The 19421-nt window shown below is 64.9% G+C and overlaps 2 protein-coding genes across 3 annotated transcripts in view; both read left to right on the forward strand.

Annotated features, from left to right (window-relative positions):
- Positions 1-469: 469 nt before the first annotated feature.
- On the forward strand, positions 470-12973 carry MEF2B (myocyte enhancer factor 2B). 2 transcript variants are annotated; one of them, XM_042794189.1, is made up of 9 exons: positions 470-648; positions 7875-7955; positions 8182-8385; positions 8478-8606; positions 8697-8859; positions 10427-10572; positions 11239-11350; positions 11451-11544; positions 12046-12973. In XM_042794189.1, exons 2-9 carry the CDS (start codon positions 7902-7904, stop codon positions 12356-12358), a joined length of 1215 nt encoding a protein of 404 aa, XP_042650123.1. In that variant the 5' UTR covers positions 470-648; positions 7875-7901; the 3' UTR covers positions 12359-12973. The 2 variants fall into 2 exon arrangements, with proteins under 2 accessions (XP_042650123.1, XP_042650124.1); XM_042794190.1 differs by having other exon boundaries at positions 11454-11544.
- Positions 12974-17394: 4421 nt separating this feature from the next.
- Positions 17395-19421, forward strand: part of LOC116961775 (homeobox protein engrailed-1-like) — a 33501-nt gene continuing 31474 nt past the window's right edge. Inside the window, exons 1-2 of the mRNA XM_042794247.1 lie at positions 17395-17414; positions 17826-18290. Coding sequence (XP_042650181.1) covers positions 17395-17414; positions 17826-18290 — 485 coding nt within the window. The remainder of the gene's footprint in view (positions 17415-17825; positions 18291-19421) is intronic.

Below are 19421 nucleotides of genomic sequence, written 5' to 3' on the forward strand. Positions count from 1 at the left end.
GGCCGAAGGGGCTGGCAGTGCTGGGTGGGGGGGGTCCCCTGAAACCGAACTGGGGGACCCAGGGATGTGGCATGGGCCAAACTCAGAGCCTGGCCCTAAACCTGACCCCTCCATCTCAGCCCCAGCCTGAACCCCCCCTGTGAGGTCGCAGCATCCCCCAGGACCCCCCCAAACTCCACCCCCATCCCAGCCCGACCCCCCCAAATTCCCACAAACTCACCCACATCCTCCCCTGCAGAATCCCCTATTCCATCCCCCCACCCCAAACCCCCTATTCCAGCACCCCCCCCCAAGCCCCCAATCTCCCCCCATTCACCTCCACCCCGCCCCTTTTCCCGGTAGAGGCGGGTCTATGCAAACCAGCCCCACGGCGACCGCCAATAGCGAGCGAGCTAGGGCGCGCTATGCAAATATTTCGGCGGAGGTGGGCGGGGATATGCAAATGTTGCCGGCGCGGCTCGGGCAGGCGGCAGGCAGCGAGCGGCTCCGGGGACACGGACCGGGGCCGGGGCCGGGACCGGGACCGGGGCCGGGACCGGGACCGGACAGCGACGGGGCCCCACCGGGGCTGGGCCGGCTCCGCTGCAGCGCCGGGCACCCGCGGCCGAGCCGGCGGGGAGTTACCGAGGAGCAAGAGCCGGTGTCAAGGTGTGTGCCCCGGGGTGGGGAGGGGGGTCCTGGGGCGCGGCCACGCTCCGGTGTTACCGGTACCGGGAAAGGGTGTTGTAGGGTGTGTGCGGGGGGGGGGGGGGGGGGAGGCAGTGGCGGCCGCGCACCCCCAGACTCAGCCTTTCAAGCCCCCGCCGGGGGTCCACTCCGCGGCGAGCGGCCCCGCACATGCAACCGGCCGCCCCGTCGGGGCGCAGGGACCGGGGGAGCGGGGCCGGCCCGGGGAGGTGCCGGTGCAGCCGGGCCGGCGCCCCGCGGGCTGCCCTGGGCACGGCGGAGCCCCGGCCCCCGCCCCGCCGTCTAGGGATGGCGGGCTATAAAAAGCCTGTGGTTTGCGCCGCGCTCGGGGCGGTTATTTTTACTCGTGTCTGTGCAGGGAGGAACGCCCGGGTTTAACCCAAAAGTGCAGCCTGGATGGCAGCCGCCCTGCCCCGGCCCCGCCGGCCGCCCCCCCGCCACCCCCGGGCCCGCCGAGGCCTGCGGGCGCTGGGGCTGAGCCCGCCACGCAGAGGGGAAACTGAGGCACAGCGCCGTGGGGCTGTTGGCCTGACGTGGAGTAAGTTGTCACGACACAGTACTGGGACACCCCGATGCAGAGCCAGGGCCTGATGTCACCGTAGCTTCGCTGGGGTGTCATACCAGTCTGAATTGCAGCCCGGTTCCTTACCGCTCCCGGGTGGGGATGTGACCTGTCTGTGGCTCTGGCCAGCGTGTGACATCTCCAGCGTGTCCCAGCACACGTGAGTCTCCCTCCGTCCCCCATCCCCGTGGGGAGAGTGAGGTGGATCCTCTGCTGGATTGATCCTCCTGCCCGCTGCATCCCACTGCCGGTGCATCCATGTCCCTGGGGCTTTGCTCTTTTAAGGAGAGAAAGTTTCTCTGAGCCGCTGGCTCTGGAGATGGGGTTTCACAGGGGCTGAATTAACGTGGCAGCCAGCGGGGGAGCTGGAAGACAGCAACCTGCTCCAGGGAGGGGGGGGTGAAGGGCCGTGCCCCCTTGCTCCACGCACGTCCCATGGAGCACCGGGTACCGATGGAGAAGGGAGTATGGGCAATGCAGCTGGGGAGCCAGACCCTGGCCCTTTTCCACGTCACTGCTGCCAGCGGGACACGTCACAGGCGGGTGACGTGTGGGGGAGACCTGTGTTGCTTGGGAAATGGGAGGGGGGAGAGCTCCAGCCCTCAGGTTTGGTTCAGGATGTCAAACGTTCCCGTTCACCTCCGAGCCCGGGGCACTGGTGATGCCCCGGTGCTGAGGGCTGGCCGGTGCAGTGGCAGGGTAGGAAAACGGGTTTGGGAAACTTTGAGTGGTACAAGGGGACAAGGATTCCGGCTGACACCCAGGAGAAGCATCCTGGCGCCGAGGGGGCTGAGAGTCTGGCATGTCACGCTGCCATGGAGGTGCCCAGAAGGATCGGGGTGGGGAATTTCTGTATTTAAGACCCTTAGATTTCCCTCCTTTTCACAAGAATTACAGCAGGATTGTCAGGAACAAATTTGGTCTGTGAGCCATGAAGCCCCAATGCTGCGGGCATGGGCTCAGGCCAGCCCCCAGGGGTTTGCTGCCCCCAGAAAACCCTCCAGCAGCAAACGAGCATCATTTCCCGTGTTAGTGCCGAGCTGCAGCGTGGGGCGGCCCAGCCCCGTGGGAACAGCGTGATTCTTCCCTTAGCTGCTGCAGCAGCGTTGCTGACATCGAGCAAAAAAAAATGGTCTGGGCCCTGGACTGGGGGGGGGGATGTCTGTGTGTCCGTCCGTCTTCCTAAGGGCAAGAGCTGCTTCATTTTGAGGAGGGGGGCACGTTTCAATCCTTCCTCCTTTCACACAGTCATTTTGGAACTGAAAAGCCTCTGCGCATTGCCACGCTTCGCCTGACGGCACCAGGCCGCAGCGGTGCTGGGTGCTGGGGGGACTTTCGGTCTGTGTCACCCCGAGCAGGACGGAGCTGGGGCTGGATGGCAGCCGGGTCCCCCCAGGCCCAGCCAAAGCCTGGATTTGGCTCTGGAGGGTACAGGGCAGTGTCCCAGCTGGGCCCCATGCTGCGATGGAGGCAGGTAGATGAATTCTAATCACCCCTGGGGATTTTGCAGGGTGCTTGGGTGATGTTTGTGAAAATGGGGGAAGGCCGTTAGCGGAGGCAACCCCCTTGTCCCCATCGCCCTGATGTGCCCCAGTGGTCCCCAAGTCCCTGCAGCACCCCGTCCCCACTGGGCTCTCCTTTCCCCTGCTTCCCAGCAGGCTCCTCCTGTCCTCCCCACTCCCTTTCCTGTGTCACCAGCCCTGCTCTGGTTTATACTGGTTAGTTGTTTAAACAACCTATAAAAAGCAGAAGGGCCTGTCAACCCCCGACAGAAACCCTGGTCAACTCTGACTTTTCCCTGCGCCGGGCTCGGGATGCTGCTCACACCACAGGGCCCCAGCACTGCCATTCCCAGGGGACCGGTGAGAGCTGGGGCCACATTCCCAGTTGGGAGCAGGTCAGCACCGGCCAGGGATGGATGTGGCCCACAGTGGTCCCAGCACCACGTGTCCATCCCTGACAGGTGGTCCATAAAGCCCCGTTTCAAGCCTGGTGCCCTCCCAGTCCCAGTGATGTAGCATCTGGCCTGTCTTCTCCCTGGATTTCACTGCTTCTGGCTCAGATTCTCCCCTCCCAGCCAAGCTCGCTGCTTCTCCCCGTAAAACATGGGGTGGAAACTCTTTCTCCCACTTTAATCATTGTTTTTCTCCACCTAAACACTTTTTGGAAGCTGCCAAATGTCGAGAGTGGGGACTTGCTGGCCGCTCTCTTCCACCCCCCCATTTCTACCCAGCCACCCCCAGCTTTCAGATTTATAACAAAATCCCCATAATTTGGTGAAAATAGCCTGTTTCCCCTGTTTCTATGTTGATGCCTCTTTGTCCCATGGGGGTGGGAGAGGTGGGAGGATGAAACACGGGAGAGTTCAGAGACCCTGGCCTGGGGTTATCAGGGGAGTGGCCCCCTGATAGATTCCCCACTTTGACTTTAGGATAAACTTGGTGGAATTAACATTTCTGGGATCATTCAGGGATGGTGGAGGGTGTAAAGGTGTCAAAGGCGGTGCCGGGACACCCCCCCCACCCCACCCCGTACCACACCGAGCATCCTGCACCGTGCCGGGGCTGCGGCACACGGAAAAACACATCGCTCTCAAGGGCTCCGCTTCGTCTCAGCACGCTAATTAGGAGCTGGGATAGGGAGTTTACACGCTCCGGCGTGATGCAAATGACCCCTAAAGATGTACAGGATCCGGGGAGTTAATTATAAAGCTCATTGCAGCCCAGGGGTCGGGGTGACACCTCGCTGCGGGTGCCGGCAAAGGGACGGCGGGGACGAGGGGCTGCGCCTGGGCGTGGAAGCGAGCCCGGTGCGTGCGAGCGAGCAGAGAGCCCGGGCTAAAGATAAGCGCGCGTGGGAGGGAGCGGAGGCCGGCGGGATGCCAGGCAGCACCGGAGCCTCTGCCCGGCGCAGGCGGGGGAAAACGTCTCCTCTCTGAAAAGGTTTTGAGGGCTCAAGAGCTTTGCTTGCCTCGGTTTTGTTGGCCTCGTTCGTAAGGACGATGCTGAAGGGTGCTTCAGCCCCGCAGCCGGGCCCCGTTGTGGGTTTTCATCACAGTAACGCTAACGAGGAGCTGTTTGGGTGAAGTGGAGAGTAATGTGGGGTTTCTCCAGGGCACCCCAACCCCGCTCCTTCCTGCTCCGTGCCCCCCAGCCGTGGACGCTGGCTCCTCACAGGAGCCAGGCTACTCCCTCGATGCTGTCCCCAGCCGTGGGGACAAGGCTGGAGATGCCACCTCTCTGGACCGCGGGATGGAGGTGGCAATGCCGGGCAGAGCCGCCCCGTTGTGCCCATCACCGCCGACTACGATAATCGCCTGCAGCCATAATGCTGCTTATCGCCTTATCGCGCGGCGCAGCAATTAAAATCCAGAGTGAAAGTCCCTCCTCCCCTCCCAGCCCTTAATACCCATCCAGGGGGGAACCGAACGCCGGTGCCCTGCTGCACTGCGGTGCCCGAGGTGCCAGGCCCCGCGTCGGCAGGGAGCCATAACGCCTGGTACCCCGCTCCTGGAGAGCATCCCTCCCTCTGCCCCGCACCCACACTGAGCCCTGCACCCATCCTGCAAGCCCCCGGCACGTGGCGCGGTGCTGGTGGCAGCGGTGCCCCGGCCAGGGCTGCGCATGTCCCCACGGGTTCCACATGGCCACGGTGGCCAAGCGGCCGAGGCGATGCCCCGGGAGGAGCGGAGCCATAACGAGCTGCGTGGGGAGGCGGCTGATGAAACCGCCCCGCTTGTTGCACGAGGCCTCCGACGGTTTCCCCCGGCGGGGGGGACGAGCCGCCCTGCTCCCAGCCTGTGGCGAGCGTGCCGCGAGTCTGGCTGCCGTGGGTCCCCAGCTCCCCCGGCCTCACGGCACTGTGGCTGCTGCTTCCTCCCACCCTCGCCTGCTATTCTGGGCTGGGGTGCCTGCAGCATCACCCCATGGGTGCCAATACCCCCCAGGAAACCCACAGCATCACCTCATGGGTGCCAATGCCACGCCAGGACCCCCACAGCATCACCCCATGGGTTCCAATATCCCCTAGGGCCCCCACAGCATCGCCCCATGGGAGCCAGTACACCCCCAGACCCGCCACAACATCACCCCATGGGTGCCAATACCCCCCTAGAACCCCCATAACATAGCCCCATTGGTGCCAATACCCTCCAGGGCCCCTACAGCATCACCCCATGGGTGCCAATAACCCCCAGGAAACCCACAGCATCACCTCATGGGTGCCAATGCCATGTCAGGGCCCCCACAGCATCACCCCATGGGTGCCAATACCCTCCAGAACCCCCACAGCATCATCCCATGGGTGCCAATACCCTCCAGGATCCCCGTAGCATCTCCCCATGGGTGGCAGTACCCACCTGGGGTCCCTGCAGCATTGTCCCATGGGTGCCAGTACCCCTCCAGGACTGCCACAGCATCACCCCATGGGTGCCCATACCCCCTAGGACCCCTGCAGCATCACCCCATGGGTGCTGGTACCCCCAGGGCCTGCTCCCTGAGCACCCTGCCTGGAGGGACGGGCAGATGTGGCTCCTCGGGGGCTCAGAGCTGTGCTGGTACCCTGGGGGGTGGCTGCTGTCCCCTGCCTGGAGAAGCACAGAGCTGGGGACACAGCCAGGCACTGGGGCAGGCTGGGGCCAGGCAGGGGCTCACAGGATCAATCCCAATTTAGGGACCATCTCCCTCTGTGCTTCCCACACAGCTTGAAACTGGGGTGCTGGCATAGGACATAGGGGTGCTGCGGTGGCTGAGGAGCTGGGTGGGGGGGGGTTGGCCCCAGCTGAGGGGACCCTTGGCATCATTTCATGTCCCCAGTGCAGATGGGGCGACACGTCCTTCTGTCCCCAGCACCCTGGAGCCTTTAACAATCCCCCCAGGGTGAGGCTGTGCAGGGACGCGGGAGCTCACAGCCGGCTGAGCATCCCCTGCCCCGAACGGGCCAAACCCCACTGCAAGCCTCAGCCCCCTGGAGAAAAGCTTCTGTTTCTGCCCCCCTCAAATTAAAAATCATGGGTTGGGGGTGGGCAGGTGAGAGCTGACCCCTCTGGGTGACCCCAACCTGGGGGTGCTCTGGCTCAATGCTGTGCTGCAGGTGTTGATGCTGGGAGGGCAGGAGCAGCCCTGGTCCTGCGTGGGCAGCAGGAATTGTTGGGAAAACCATTGCCTTTTCACCAGGGAATCATTGGCTTTTTCCAGGGAGGGGGACTGGGGTGGTCTCAGCACCCCCTGTACCTTGGTGTCGTGCGTGGGCCCTGGGACACAGGGTGGCAGCGGGGCCGTGGGAACGGCAGCGCAATTTCCTTCCATAAATTAAAATTAGTTTTGATCAGCTAAATATAGCAGCTGAGCAAGATGGTAAATGGCAACGTGCTTGAGAGGGGGAAGCGGGACAAACCGGGGCAGTGGGGGAGGAAAGGGCCGGCTGGTCCCCAACCTGCACCCCTGGGGTGCATCCCTGCGATGGGAGGGGGGCTGCTGGCTGGGTTTTGGGGGTTCCCGGGGTGCCCACTGTCCCTGGGGAGCCGCAGCACGTTGCTCCCAGCCCCGCCAGCTTCCCAGCTTGGCTCTTGCCCTGTGGCCGTGGCCTGGGGACGGCGGGGACCGAGCTGGGCCAGGTCTGCACCCAAACTGGGGTGGAGAGGCTGGGTGCGGGGGTCCCATTGGGAATGTCTTGATGCCACCCATGGTTCTGCACCGGGCTGTGGTGGCACCGCAGCATCCCAGAGGGGTTTGGGGGGGAACTGGTGCTGGGGGGATGGCAAGAGGAGCAAGAATCGGGTCCCTGTGGCAGCGTGGGGGGTGTCACAGGGGGGTTGTCACAGCCCAGTGCCATGCTGTGATGGGTGCTGGCACCCTGCAACCGGGCTGGGATGCAGGGTCCCCCAACTCCTCGTCCTTCCCACCGCTGGCTCACATGGCCTGAAGAGGTGGGTGGTTTCGCTTTGCTGTCTCCTCATACAGCCACTTCCTGACCTACGAATGGCGGAGGTCAAATTTAGTCTGTTCGCATTAGTAACACACACACAAAAAAAAAAAAAAAAAAAAAAAAAAAAAAAAAAAAACCTTGAACCTAAAAACAGCCCTTTTGTTTTATGGACCCTCCCCGCAGCCAGCCCAGCCTCCTTTATAACCACCCTCCCCATCCGACAGACCCGCCGGTGAACAGCATCAGTGTGTGGGGCAGGGCTGGAGCAGCCCCCGCGGCTTCGGGCAGGTGCTTGGGGATGCAAAGGCTGATCCCGTGCTCCCGGTGAGGGACCTGGCATCGCGGCACAGCGGCTTTCCGGCCGGCACGGGCAGGTTCTCGGGTCCCTGGGGCCAGCGTGGGGTAGGGGTGATGGAGCCAGGGCAGTGGAACTGCCTGGGCAGAAGTAAGGGGAGTTTTCCCCTCCCTGCCCCAGCAGAATTCCCCAATTTTTTTCTTTTTTTTTTCATTTTTCAGTTTGCCAATGTCTTTGCTGAAAAAAAAAAAAAAATGCCGAAACTTCCTCCGAAATCTTATTTTTTTCAGCAAAACTTATTTTTGGCAGCCGGAGGGGTGAGGAGGCGCATGCGGTGCTGGGGCGGATGCTCACTCGGGCCGGCCCTGGGCTGCCGGGGCTCAGGGGCTTCTTGCTCTCTTCCAGCCCCTCCCTCGAGTGTAGGAGGCAAAAATGGGCCGGAAAAAAATACAGATCAGCCGAATATTGGATCAGCGGAACCGGCAGGTAAGAGGCTCTTGGGGACGAGGTGGGGACGAGGGGGACGGGGGGACACGAGGCCATGAAGAGAGGCAAAGCCAATCTGCTCACACCTTCCCCATGGGTGCTGGATCCTCCGGAGTCTGAGGGGGTTTGGGGATCCAGGAGTGGGGTTTGGGGATCCAGGAGGAGGGTTTGGGGCCATATCCAGGGGTCCTGGGTGCAGCACCCTGTCCCTTTCCTTGCCCTGCAGGTGACCTTCACCAAGCGGAAATTCGGGCTGATGAAGAAGGCGTACGAGCTGAGCGTCCTGTGCGACTGCGAGATCGCCCTCATCATCTTCAACAGCACCAACCGCCTCTTCCAGTACGCCAGCACCGACATGGACAAGGTGCTGCTCAAGTACACGGAGTACAGCGAGCCCCACGAGAGCCGCACCAACTCCGACATCCTCGAGGTAGCGGTTGGGGGGGGGACGAGGGGGCTGGGAAGGAAGGGAGGGGGCCCGCGATGGGTGTGGGACCCTACTCACCACCCCGCTCCCCGCAGACACTGAAGCGCAAGGGGCTGGGGCTGGAGAGCCACGAGCTGGAGCTGGATGAGGGGCCGGATCCTGGGGAGAAGGCACGAAGGCTGAGCGAGGGCATGGACCTGTCGGTGGCACGGCCTCGGTTTTATGTGAGTTGCTGCCGGCCCGTGGCACCAGGGTTGAGGGTCCCCGAGGGTCCCCGTCCTCTCCCCATCTCTCACCTTTGCTTCTCCCCACAGACCCCAGCGCGCCTGCCTGAGGCAACTTACAGCAGCTCCCCACCGGCCACTGACACATCCCTGGGCAGTGCCAGTGGCTCCCCACAGGGCCAGGGCCGCCCGCCTGCCTTCAAATCGGCAGCACCAAAGCCACCGGGATGCTCGCCGGGACCGCTGCCCCCAGGTAGGCTCAGACCCAGCACCCAGAGATGCTGCGGGGAGCGGGCTGCAGGGGAGAAGGTCCCTGCTGTGGGCAACCTGTCCCCTCCATGGGCACCTCACCCTCACCATGGGCACACCATCCTCACCATGGGCACCCCATCCCTGCCACGGGCACCTCATCCTCACCATGGGCACCCTGTCCCCTCCATGGGCACCCCACCCTCACCATGGGCACCCGGTCCCCTCCATGGACACCCCGTCCTCACTATGGGCAACCTGTCCCCTCCATAGACACCCTGTCCCCTCCATGGGCACCTCATCCTCACCATGGGCACCCTGTCCCCTCCATGGGCACCCCACCCTCACCATGGGCACCCTGTCCCCTCCATGGACACCCCATCCTCACTATGGGCACCCTGTCCCCTCCATGGACACCCTGTCCCCTCCATGGGCACCCTCTCCCCTCCATGGGCACCCCACCCTCACCATGGGCACCCTGTCCCCTCCATGGACACCCCATCCTCACTATGGGCACCCTGTCCCCTCCATGGACACCCTGTCCCCTCCATGGGCACCCTCTCCCCTCCATGGGCACCCCACCCTCACCATGGGCACCCTGTCCCCTCCATGGACACCCCATCCTCACTATGGGCACCCTGTCTCCTCCATGGACACCCTGTCCCCTCCATGGGCACCCCATCCCTGCCATAGGCACCCCATCCTCACCAGCCCTACGGGGATTTTCCCGGCCAGGCGCCACATGCAAAGCTCCTCTCACAGCATCTCCCGGGGATTTACCGGGAACGGGGCCGGGGCGGGTGCGTGGGCAGGTAGTGCTGCCGCAGCTGTGGAAACACTGTCCCCTGCCTCCATCCAGCTGCTTCCTGCACCCTGCCGGCACCCAGCACCCGGCTGGCCCCAGCACCCTGGGCACCCTGCACCCACAGCTCGGAGCTGAGCATGAGGGGCTCATCCTGCCCGGTGGGCTGGCACCGACCCCGGGGTGGTGACGGGGACACGGGTGCCTCCAGGGCCACGCTGCTGAAAAGCAGCTGGCAAAAATGATGTTATGGCTTGACCAGTGGAAACTCCCAGGCTGGGTGGGAGGCGGCGTGGGGTCAGCTGGGCGATATTCCCAGCGCAGGATATGGTGTGCAGCATCCCCATCTCCTTGGCTGGGGACAGCATGGTGGCCCCAGGCCACGCAGGACGTCCCTGCAGGAGGTCCTGGCCGCTCCGTGGGGCGCTGGGGCGAGGGTGCTCCCCATGGCAGGCTCTGGCCGGGGAGGTTTGCAACCTGCTGGCCCCAGGGCTGGAGCCGGCTGCCGCCTTCGTGCAGTGTTTCCGCTCGCAGCGTGTGGCCACCGCGGGCTCGAGGTGGCCACCACAGCCCAGCTGCGCCGACGAGCCTCGCGCAGGAAGTGGGTTCGCCGGAGCGCGGCACCGTGCAGGCGTGCGCAGCCGCCCGCGACGACCAGGGCACCGGGGCCACCGGCCGCAGCCACAGGCATTACCCCCGCCCGGAGGACCGGAGACCCCGCATCCCTCAGGACCACCCCGTGCATCCTCCTGTCCCTCTGTCCATCCAGGTATCGGCTACCCCCTGTTCCCTGCCGGCAGCCTGAACAGAGCCCTGGCCACCAAGACACCCCCGCCGCTGTTCCTGGGGGCCGAGGGCCGACGCGGCGAAGCCCACGGCAGCGCGGGGAGCAGCCGGAGCGGCGGCAGTGCGGCGGTGGGTGCCGGGAGGGGACACACACACACACACACACACACACCCCCCGGCTCTGCCGTACCTGCTGCCTGGGCTGGCATGTGGGGACAGCTCTACCCGCCGCCTTCCAGTATCACCGACCCAGCCCCAGCATGGCCCCATCACTGGGATGCGTCCCCTGCATGCAAGACAAAGCTCCACCCCCCGCCTCCCCCCTCAGATCTGTAGCCCCCACCCCGGGGTGGGCTGGTTCTGGGTCCCTGGGATGACCCTGATGCCCAGGCAGGGGGTTGGGACCCCGTGTCCATGGGGTTCCCCTGGGGGTTGATGCCAGCAGGATGTTTGGTGGCCTTGGGCACCCCCTCGCCTCATCAGTGACACCGCGGGAGGGGGCAGCAGGGCAGGTGGTGAGGGCCCACCCCCCCCCAGCTCACTGCACTGAGGCAATTCCCACCAAGTCACCGTGCCCAGTGTCCTCAGGACCACAGGGACATCCCCTCCCCAAATTCAGCAAGGAGCTCCTCCGATCTGCTCTCACCTCCTCTTCCTCAGCCTGACACCAGAGCTTTGCTGGAGGTGGGGGGGGGGAGCACAAGAAGAGGCTGGGAGGGGGGAGACACTGCATCAGGGGTCCCCCAGGGGGTTGGCAGCACAAAGCCTGATGGGGGGCACCCTACTTTCCCACAGCGCCCGCTGTACCCCGCTCTGCAGACCCTGAGTCCCGTGCTCACCCCAGGCAGCTCCGGTGTCCCGAGCCACGGCCTCACTGGTTTCCCCTTCCTCGCACCGGCCCAAGCGGGTAAGTCCTGGTCCCTCAGCCCCGGGGAATCGTAGACTCCCCCCCCGACCTTGGACACCCCCCCCTCCCAGCTCCTGCTCACTTTTGGCCTCCTGATCAGCAGAGTTTGGGGCTGGCGAGGCCCCGCCACCCCCCGGGTTCCTGCAGCCCGGCCCCACGGCGTGGCAGCACCCACGGGACATGGCAGCATTGGGGTAAGAATGGGGGGACAGGGCTGGGGGGGGGGGGGGGGCGGGGCTGGGGATGAGCCTGTTTGTGGGGAACTGCTGCACCCGTGGGTGCCACCTCCCAGCCATGGGTGCTGTCGGCACCCCAAGGTGCAAACCACCCCCACACACACACACACACCTGCTCTGCTGAGGTCTGTCCAGCTTCACCCCAAACGTGGGGTGCACGGGGTCACCCTAGGAGCCCCCCCCACCCGCTACTGTTGGCAGAGCCTGTTTCCAACTGGATTTCTCCAGGGGACCTGGTCCCCATGTCCCCCCCTCGCCCCCCAGTCACACACCAGGCTCCCAGCAGCTGGGTGGGCAGCTGCCCAGTGCCCGGCTGGGTCAACCCGTACGTGAGGTGAGTTTGGGGGAGGTCTCAGCACATCTAGGGAGGAGAAGAGGCTGGGGGAGCTCGGCCTCTTCCCACCTTGCGCACCTCGGCAGGGGGACTCGGCCTCACTCCTCCCCCTCCTCTTACCCCAGGGTCAGCAGCCGGATCGTCTCTGCCGAAGAGCCGGCCCCGGCCCCCGGCGCCTCCCCGCAGCACCCAGCCATCAGCATCAAGTCGGAGCGGGTCTCCCCGGGGCTGGGCTGCCCCTCGGGCACCCCCCAGCCCCCCCTGGCCAGCCTGGCCTCCCTGAGCGAAGCCTCCCGAGGCCCCGCAGACCTCCAGCCTCGGGATGACTACCCCAAGGGGTACCCCTACCCCCTGGGCCCCCCCCGGCCGCTGGCGGAGGAGCAACAGGTCCCCGTCCCCGCACGACGGGTGCAGGCCATGGACACTTGGCAGAGATAGCGAGGCTGACGGGGTGCAAGGGTGGGGGCCAAGCCTGGGGGAGCAGCCCCCCCTCCCTGCTTCACCCTCATCCTCAGACCCCTGGGAAGCCCCTCGTGCCCTTTGCAGTGCCATCAGGGGCGGGGGGGAGGGGGGGGTTGGCGGTGCCACAGAGCTTCCTGCAGGGTCCTGGACCCCCACCCTGGGGCTGCAGCTCCCAGTAAGCCCCTTCCCCACCCCAGTGCTCCCCACATGCCGCTGGCCCCCCTCCCTGCAGCTCTGCCCCCCCCAGCCCCCTGCAAGGCCAGGACCCCACGGATGAGGAGCGCTAGCCCGGTCACCTGTCCAGTGCCGGACACTGTACATCCGCGTCCTTCCGTCCGTCTGTCCTTGCGACAGCGTGTCCCCAGCGAGTGGGAATGCCTGAGAAGTACCACGGGGTGGCAGCAGGACTGAGAGCACCAGCCCCAGGTCCAACCCTGCACACCCCCGGCCCAATCCTGCACCCGCCCGGGGTGGGGGCGGCGCAGCAAGGCGGGAAGGGGGGAGGCAGCCAGGGGCGGTGGGTGCTGCTCCCCCAGCCCAAGGGCTCTTTTCTATTTATTATCTTCTCATCAATAAAGAGCTGGGGGTGTTGGGGTGTCTGGCGTGAGTTTCTTGGGTTCAGGCAGCATGACTCGGGGTGGCTAATGAGGTGACAGGTTATTAATGTCCCCAAGGGGAGAAGTGGCCCATGGCCTGACCCCCACCTTCAGCTCAGCGTTGCTGTCCCCCATGTCCCCCAGGCTCAGCGCCACCTCTCCAGGGTGCCTGACCAGCAAGGTGGGTGACAGCCAGGTCACCCCCAGTTCTGGCCAGGTCCTTGAGGCCCAGCCGTGCTGCTCCCACCCCTCAGCTCCCTGGGAGACCCCAAAAAGCTGCTCGTAAGGTCTCAATGACACATCCTGGTGCTGGGGGGTGAGAAACCCCTTCTGTGCCCTTGAGGTTGTCATCAGTGGCGGCAAGGGGGGTTTAAGTGGGAGGGTGGGACCAGCCCAGCTGAGCTGCATCTCTTACAGCTCTGGACTGGGCTGGGACTGGGGGTTTCTGCTGCTCCCTGGGCTGGGGGAGCGTCCCTGGGGGCCTGCGGCATGCTGGCCACGGCCACGGCCACACTGCAGAGGGGTGAGTGAGGAGCAGGGGGGTCAGGGTTTGGCAGTTCCCACCATCCTCCGGTTTTGGGGGGGTTGGGTCCCCAGCATAGCCTGGGGACCCTCTGCACCAGCCACTCACCAGAGCACTGAACTTGTCCCCTTCCTGCGGTGGGGGGATTATGGGTGGTTGAGCCCCAAGATTAAAACACGGGCAGGGGATTAATCCTGGGAAGAGTTTGCCTTGTTTAATAGAGCCCAGAGAGCGACATAAATACCAGCCGGGATTAGGGGCTGCATGGAGCCCCAGCAGCCCAGGGCTGGATCCGACCTCAGCCCAGGTCCCCCCCTGGGCTGGCGGGTCCCCTCCCGGGCCACCCTTGGGGCTGGGCAGGGGCTTCTGCATGGCAAGAGGAGGCGAGACACCCGGTGAAAGTGTGGGGGCTGGGGTAAGAGACACTGATTGAATAGCAATGACTGCATGATTTATGGTTTGCATTATTGCATGGCTCATTTGAATATATGCTAATAAGGCTTTTCTCCTCGTTTTGTTTGTAAGATTTAGATTTGCTATGGCAACCCGCTGGCATGGAAGGAGCGCCAGGAAATGTCAGGGTGAGGTGAGCCCCCAGGAGGGGCTGGGGCTGCCGGGGAGACTCACCGCATCCCACCACGGGGACACGGGAGCGGCCGACGGGACCCGGAGGGCAGCGACGGGAGACCTGGGAGCTGACCGGAGCCGTGCATCCCCCCCAGCTGCCTGCAGGTCCAGGAACACCCCGTTGTGACAGGTCCTAATCTGGGATGTGTGGGGAGGGTGCCCTGGGGTATCCCCAACACCGTTTTGGGCTTGCAGGGAGACTCGCCCTCCTCCCCCCCTGCCTCATGCCCCTGCCAGCCTCCTCGGCGCGGTGGAGACGGTGGGATGCCCCATTGCGCTGGACTCAAAGGTGGCATCCAGGGACCCCCAGATTTGTTGAGGGGGGACACAACAGAGCTCAGGATGCTATTGGGAAGAGACAGAGCATCTGCATTCGCTCTGTGTCCCCCACCCACCCATCCTACAGGGTCCTGGTCCACGGTGGAAGGGTCTGGGCCATCTCCCCACCTCTGTGGCTCTGTATCCCCTCCCCAGTTGCCCAGGGAGCTGCCCCAGTAAAGCCCAGTTACCTGCAGGCCCAGCATGATGGGGGGCTGCGCTGCTCCGGGAGGGTGCTGGGCTCTGGCGCTCGGGGCTGCGGAGCCAGTGGGGCTTTGTCTCCCAGTCGGTGCCGGTTTCCCTCCCTCTGCTGGGGGGGGGGATGTGCTGTCGGGGCTCTGCACCCCGATTTGGGGGGCTGTGGACCTTGCAGTCAGGGTGCTACCTTGCTGGGGAAAAGGTGGACAGGTTGGTTTTGGGGGGACCATCCCCTCCTCAGAGCCGTGGGGGAGCAGCCCCGTGTCGTCGGATCCCAGCCCGGCGGGGTGTGGGCTGATGGTCCGTGTCTTTCGGGGTCGTGGTGACTTCCCGAGTGGAGATGGGTCCCCGCGCTGCTTCTCCCCCCCCCCCCCCGGGTGGCTCTGTCCCTGTGGGGCCTGTCCTGGGCTGCGGGGAGCCGGGGGAGGTGCCACCCCTCGGAGCCCCGCGGCCACTTGTGACCGCGGAGCAGCCCGGGGAGGGCGGGCACGGTGGGAGCAGCTCCGGGGACTCAGCCGGGGCTGGATGCTGCGTGTCCCTGCAGTGACCCGACGGGACGGGCCGCCCGCTCCAACCGGGGCTCGGTCTCCGGTCCCGGGTTACCGGGAGCCGTTTCACGCCTTATAACGGGGCGGCAAAGAGCCCCGGGCTGGGGGCGACAGTGGCCGCGGCCCCGAGGGGACAGGTGGAACCCGGCCCCTCCTCGTCTTCCCGCTGCAGCAAACCGGGGCTGAGCCGGGCACCGGGGAGCTGCCACCCCCCTCCTATTCCTCCCCCCCCCCCCCCCGGTGTATCCTCCCCCAAACACCCACTTTGTTGTTTTGCAAAAGCCCTGAAATATTCATGGCGCTGCGTCGAGCGCCTCTTAATGAATTTTTGATCAAAACGGAGCCAAAATACGCCGCTCCACCCCACCCCCTTTCCAAGCCCCCGTCGTCGGGTGCGGTGGTGGGGGGGACCGGGCCCGCCGGTACCGGGGGGCTGGAGAAGCCGGGCCGGGCCCCGAAGGCCTTTTACCGGGGGAGGCCCCGGCGGCGGGGCTGGGCAGCCCGGGGGTCGCATCGCCACCGGGGGCGGGGATCGCAACCCGCCACCGGGGATGGTTATTCCAGGGCCGGTGGTAGGATTTGGGGTGTCCGATCCGCAGGCCCAGCCTCCTGCTGCCACCCCCTCGCCCACCCTACCTGGGCTGGGAAGGACCTGCCGGGCACCCGTGAAGCCTCGGTTAGACGGGACGGGCGGTGGGCGGCCGGGTCAGCCTATTCCGGGCCCCCCCCAGCCCCGCCTAGAGAAATATTCGTTAAGGGGGAAATACATAAGCGGAGTTCATTAGGGGAGAGCAGGGAGCCGGCGGCCCCCTCCGGCAGCGCCGGGCCGGGGGCTGCGCCTACCCGGGAGGGTAGAGCTGGGGGGGGGGGGCCACCGGGGTAGTACCGGGCACTGGCCCGGTCCCGGATCCGCGGCGGGGGACGCGCACCGTGACCGCTCCGGTGGCTGGAGCCAACCTCGGCCCACACCGGCCGCGGGTTGGTGTCGACAGGGGTTTGTCCCCCGCTATGTATCCCCCTCCCGTGTCCGTATTTGGGGCACAAACCCCGCCGGGCGCTGCGCGAAGCCGCCTTTGGAGCCACCGATTTTTAACGCGCTCCAAAAATCCCGGTGCGGCAGAGGCTGGGGGGGGGTGTGTGATGGTGTGTGTGTGTGTGTGTCTCCGTTCCCGGCCACTTCAAGAGGTGTTAACACCCGGGGTAAGGGGGGCGATATTTTTTATGTAATGAAAAAATAGCCGATTTCTGCTTAATTTCCACGGAATAATCCTGCACCGGCCGGGGAGCGGGGTGAGCCTGCCCGCTCGCCGCCTCCTGCCGCAGCCCCGGGAGGGGGGGGAAAGGCAGAAGGACCACCCCCCATCCACCCCCCCCCCAACCTTCCCCTCCACTCTCGCTCCGGCCCCGCTCCCTCCGCGCCCCGTGGGGTGCCCCGAGCCCGGACGGTCCCGCCGTACCCGGGGCCGGGCGAGGTGCGGGGGTGGGTGGGGATCCGGATCCGGCCCTTCCTCCCGCTGCCCGTGCGGGGCCGCATCCGCGGGGTCACCGGAATTATTAATATTATTATTTATTTATTTTGAAATAATAAAATCTCCGTTATTTTTAGGTTCTGTTGCCAGAGCCGCCTCCGCCCTCCGCGCCCCCCCCCCCCCCCCCCCCGCCAGCCCGGTGCATTCCCCCCAGCGCAAGGCTAACCTATCCTGCTCCCGACGTGAGGACGTCATGCCTTACGTAGTAAAATATGGAGAAAGCAGGGGGGAAAAAAAAAAAAAAAAAAAAAAAAAAAAGCAGCGCATTTTTCCCTCCTCTCTCCCATCTCCATTTCCAAAATGGACAAAATGGATGTTTGGGCGGAATCCGTGCCCCCGTCCCCCCCCAACTCCCCAGGGCTCGGCGGCGGCGGGCCGGGGCTGCCCGGGCCCGGTCGGGGGGTTCTCGGCGTTAAAGCTCCGGGCAGCCGTTATCTGTTTAACCCCACGTAAAGGCAACGTGATCGCGGGGGGCTCCGCTTCCCCCCAGCCCCGGCAATCCTCTCCGGGAGCCGCAACCCGCTCCGCATCGCCTGGATGTCTCCGGGCTCCGCGTCCTGCCCGCTGCCGGTGCCGCGTCCCCCCCAGCCCCCGCCCCGGAGGCTGCCGGTGTCCCGGAGGCTGCCGGTGTCCCGGCGGCTCTCGGCTCACGCTGTCGCTAAGTCATTAATGGATGCAGATGTGCGGAGGGAGGTAAATAAGCCCCCCCACTTTCCTTTTTCGTCGCTGTTTTTCCCCTCTCCCTGCCCCGCACTGAACTCCCCGGGGCCGGGGCAGCACCGGGCAGCCGCCGGTACTGCCCGCCGGTGGGGCAGGGCTGTGCGGGCACCGGCAGCCGCCCCGCTCCCCCTCCCGCTTCTCCCAACTTGGAGGAAGTCTGCGAGGGGGGACCCCGCGCCTCCCCCCATCCGGCTCTCCTTTTTTTTTTTTTTTTTTTTTGGGGGGGGGGGGTGGCGGGGGTGGGGGGGGTGTTTTTTGCCTTTTTTTTTTTTTTTTATTTCCCTCTCTCCCCCTTCTCCTCCCCTCCCTCGGATTAGGGGCTGCGGGTCCCGGCAGCCCGGTGTGAGTGTCGGGGTGGGGGCGAGGTGGGGGGGTGGCGTGAAGGGGGGTGGGGGGTGGGACGAGGCGTGGAAAGCTGCCCTCCCTCCAGCTCCCGCAGCGCCGGGAACAATGGCCACGGGCTCCGTGGGGACAATGCCCGGCGGAGCCTAGCTGCTTGGGTTGCAGGACACGTCCACCACCGCCTCGGCCACCCCGGGACCCGGCCCCCCGCTCCCCGGGGACAGTCACCCCCCGCTTCCCCGGGGACAGACACCCCCCGCTCCCCCGGGGCTGTGGGAAAACGCGTGGCCGGGGTTGGGAGGGGGAGCACCAAACTTGGGGAAAAGTCCTCGTCTCCTGCTCCACCCCGGGGGCCGTCACCGTGCCCTCCCGCCTTTGGGGACACCCCCCCCCCCCTCACACCCCAGGGAGCCCGTCGGTTCCCTCTTGCCCATCCCGCCTCTTGCCACAAACTCCACCGGGTGCTCCCGCCCGGGGCTCAACAGGTCGGTACCGGCCAGTCCGCAGGTGCGCGCTTCTCCTCTCCCCCCCCCCCCCCCCCCACGCCCGGCGGCCCCCTGCCTTCCCTCCCGCTCCATCACTCCCCCAACACCCCCGTCTTCCCCCAAACCTTCCCCCTCTCATTATCCCTGTTATCCCAAGGCAGCTCCGTGCCCAAACGCCGGCATGTGCGAGGCAAACAGAGCGCGATTGTTCCCAGCCTGGGAACGCGCGGAGGGGGCGCGGGGGCCGCCGCCCGCCGCCCCCCGCCCGGCCCCCGCTCAGACGCGATTGTGATGGAAATAGGCCCTTTCCCGCATGCTGTTGAACTTGATGTTGACTCCTTTTCTTTAGGGGTTTCACATCTCTTCGGCCACTTGTTTGGTGGGAAAAATTTTTCTCCCGAGCTCCGGTGTGAAATTAATTAATCAGGGCCTCTAGATGGCAATGGGACACAAAAGGGGACAGCCCGGGGAAACTCCGGCAAACTCACAAAAGCCACCCCCGGGGTTTATAGCCCCGGGCCGGTTGGACCGACTGCCCTGCCCTGCCCGGTGCCCGAGGTAAGGGGCTGCCGGAGCGAAGTTTCGGTGTGTGCAGCTATTTTATTATTTTTTTTTTTTTGGGGGGGTGGTGGTGGTGGTGATGGTGGTATGGGGAAAGGATGAACAGGGACCCGAGGATTTAGGGGTGCTGTGCCAGGGCAGTGTGTTGTGTGGGCATCCCCTTCCGTCTCCTCCCAGCCCTGCGTTGGTGCGAGGCTGTATCCCAGCCGCAAAACCAAAAAAAATATTAAAGAAAAAGGAAAAAAAAAAAAACAAAAATATTCCCCACGCAAAGGGCCAGGGCTGAATTCGGCATTTCTGGAGAAAGGAAAAAAAAAGAACAAACCACTTAGTTATCTTGTTTTATTATTATTTCCGCCCCCCACCTAAAGAAGTAACTGGGGCTGTTCCTGTGATGAAGCGCCTGGCTTTGCCCGAGCGGGCACGGCGGGGATTTCCACGCCGTTGTTTCCCGAGCAGGGAAATCTCTGCCGTGCGCGGGGGGAAACCGTTTGCCCCCAGTTTGGACTGGGGAGGTGTTTGTTTGATTTCCAGTCACCCTCCTCGCTCTTAGTTTCAGCGGGTGCCGCGCGTGTGTGTCCTCTGACGGGTT

This window comes from Tyto alba, unplaced genomic scaffold (genome assembly GCF_018691265.1).
Source record: "Tyto alba isolate M040663 unplaced genomic scaffold, T.alba_DEE_v4.0 Super-Scaffold_20000042, whole genome shotgun sequence".
Taxonomy (NCBI): Eukaryota; Metazoa; Chordata; class Aves; order Strigiformes; family Tytonidae; genus Tyto; species Tyto alba.

Excerpts from the sequence above, each read along its gene's own strand:
- MEF2B (XM_042794189.1), top strand. The coding sequence starts at position 7,902 with ATGGGCCGGAAAAAAATACAGATCAGCCGAATATTGGATCAGCGGAAC. Across the intron at positions 7,956-8,181 it reads TGGATCAGCGGAACCGGCAG|GTGACCTTCACCAAGCGGAA; the intron begins GTAAGAGGCTCT and ends CTTGCCCTGCAG. Across the intron at positions 10,573-11,238 it reads GGAGCGGCGGCAGTGCGGCG|CGCCCGCTGTACCCCGCTCT; the intron begins GTGGGTGCCGGG and ends ACTTTCCCACAG.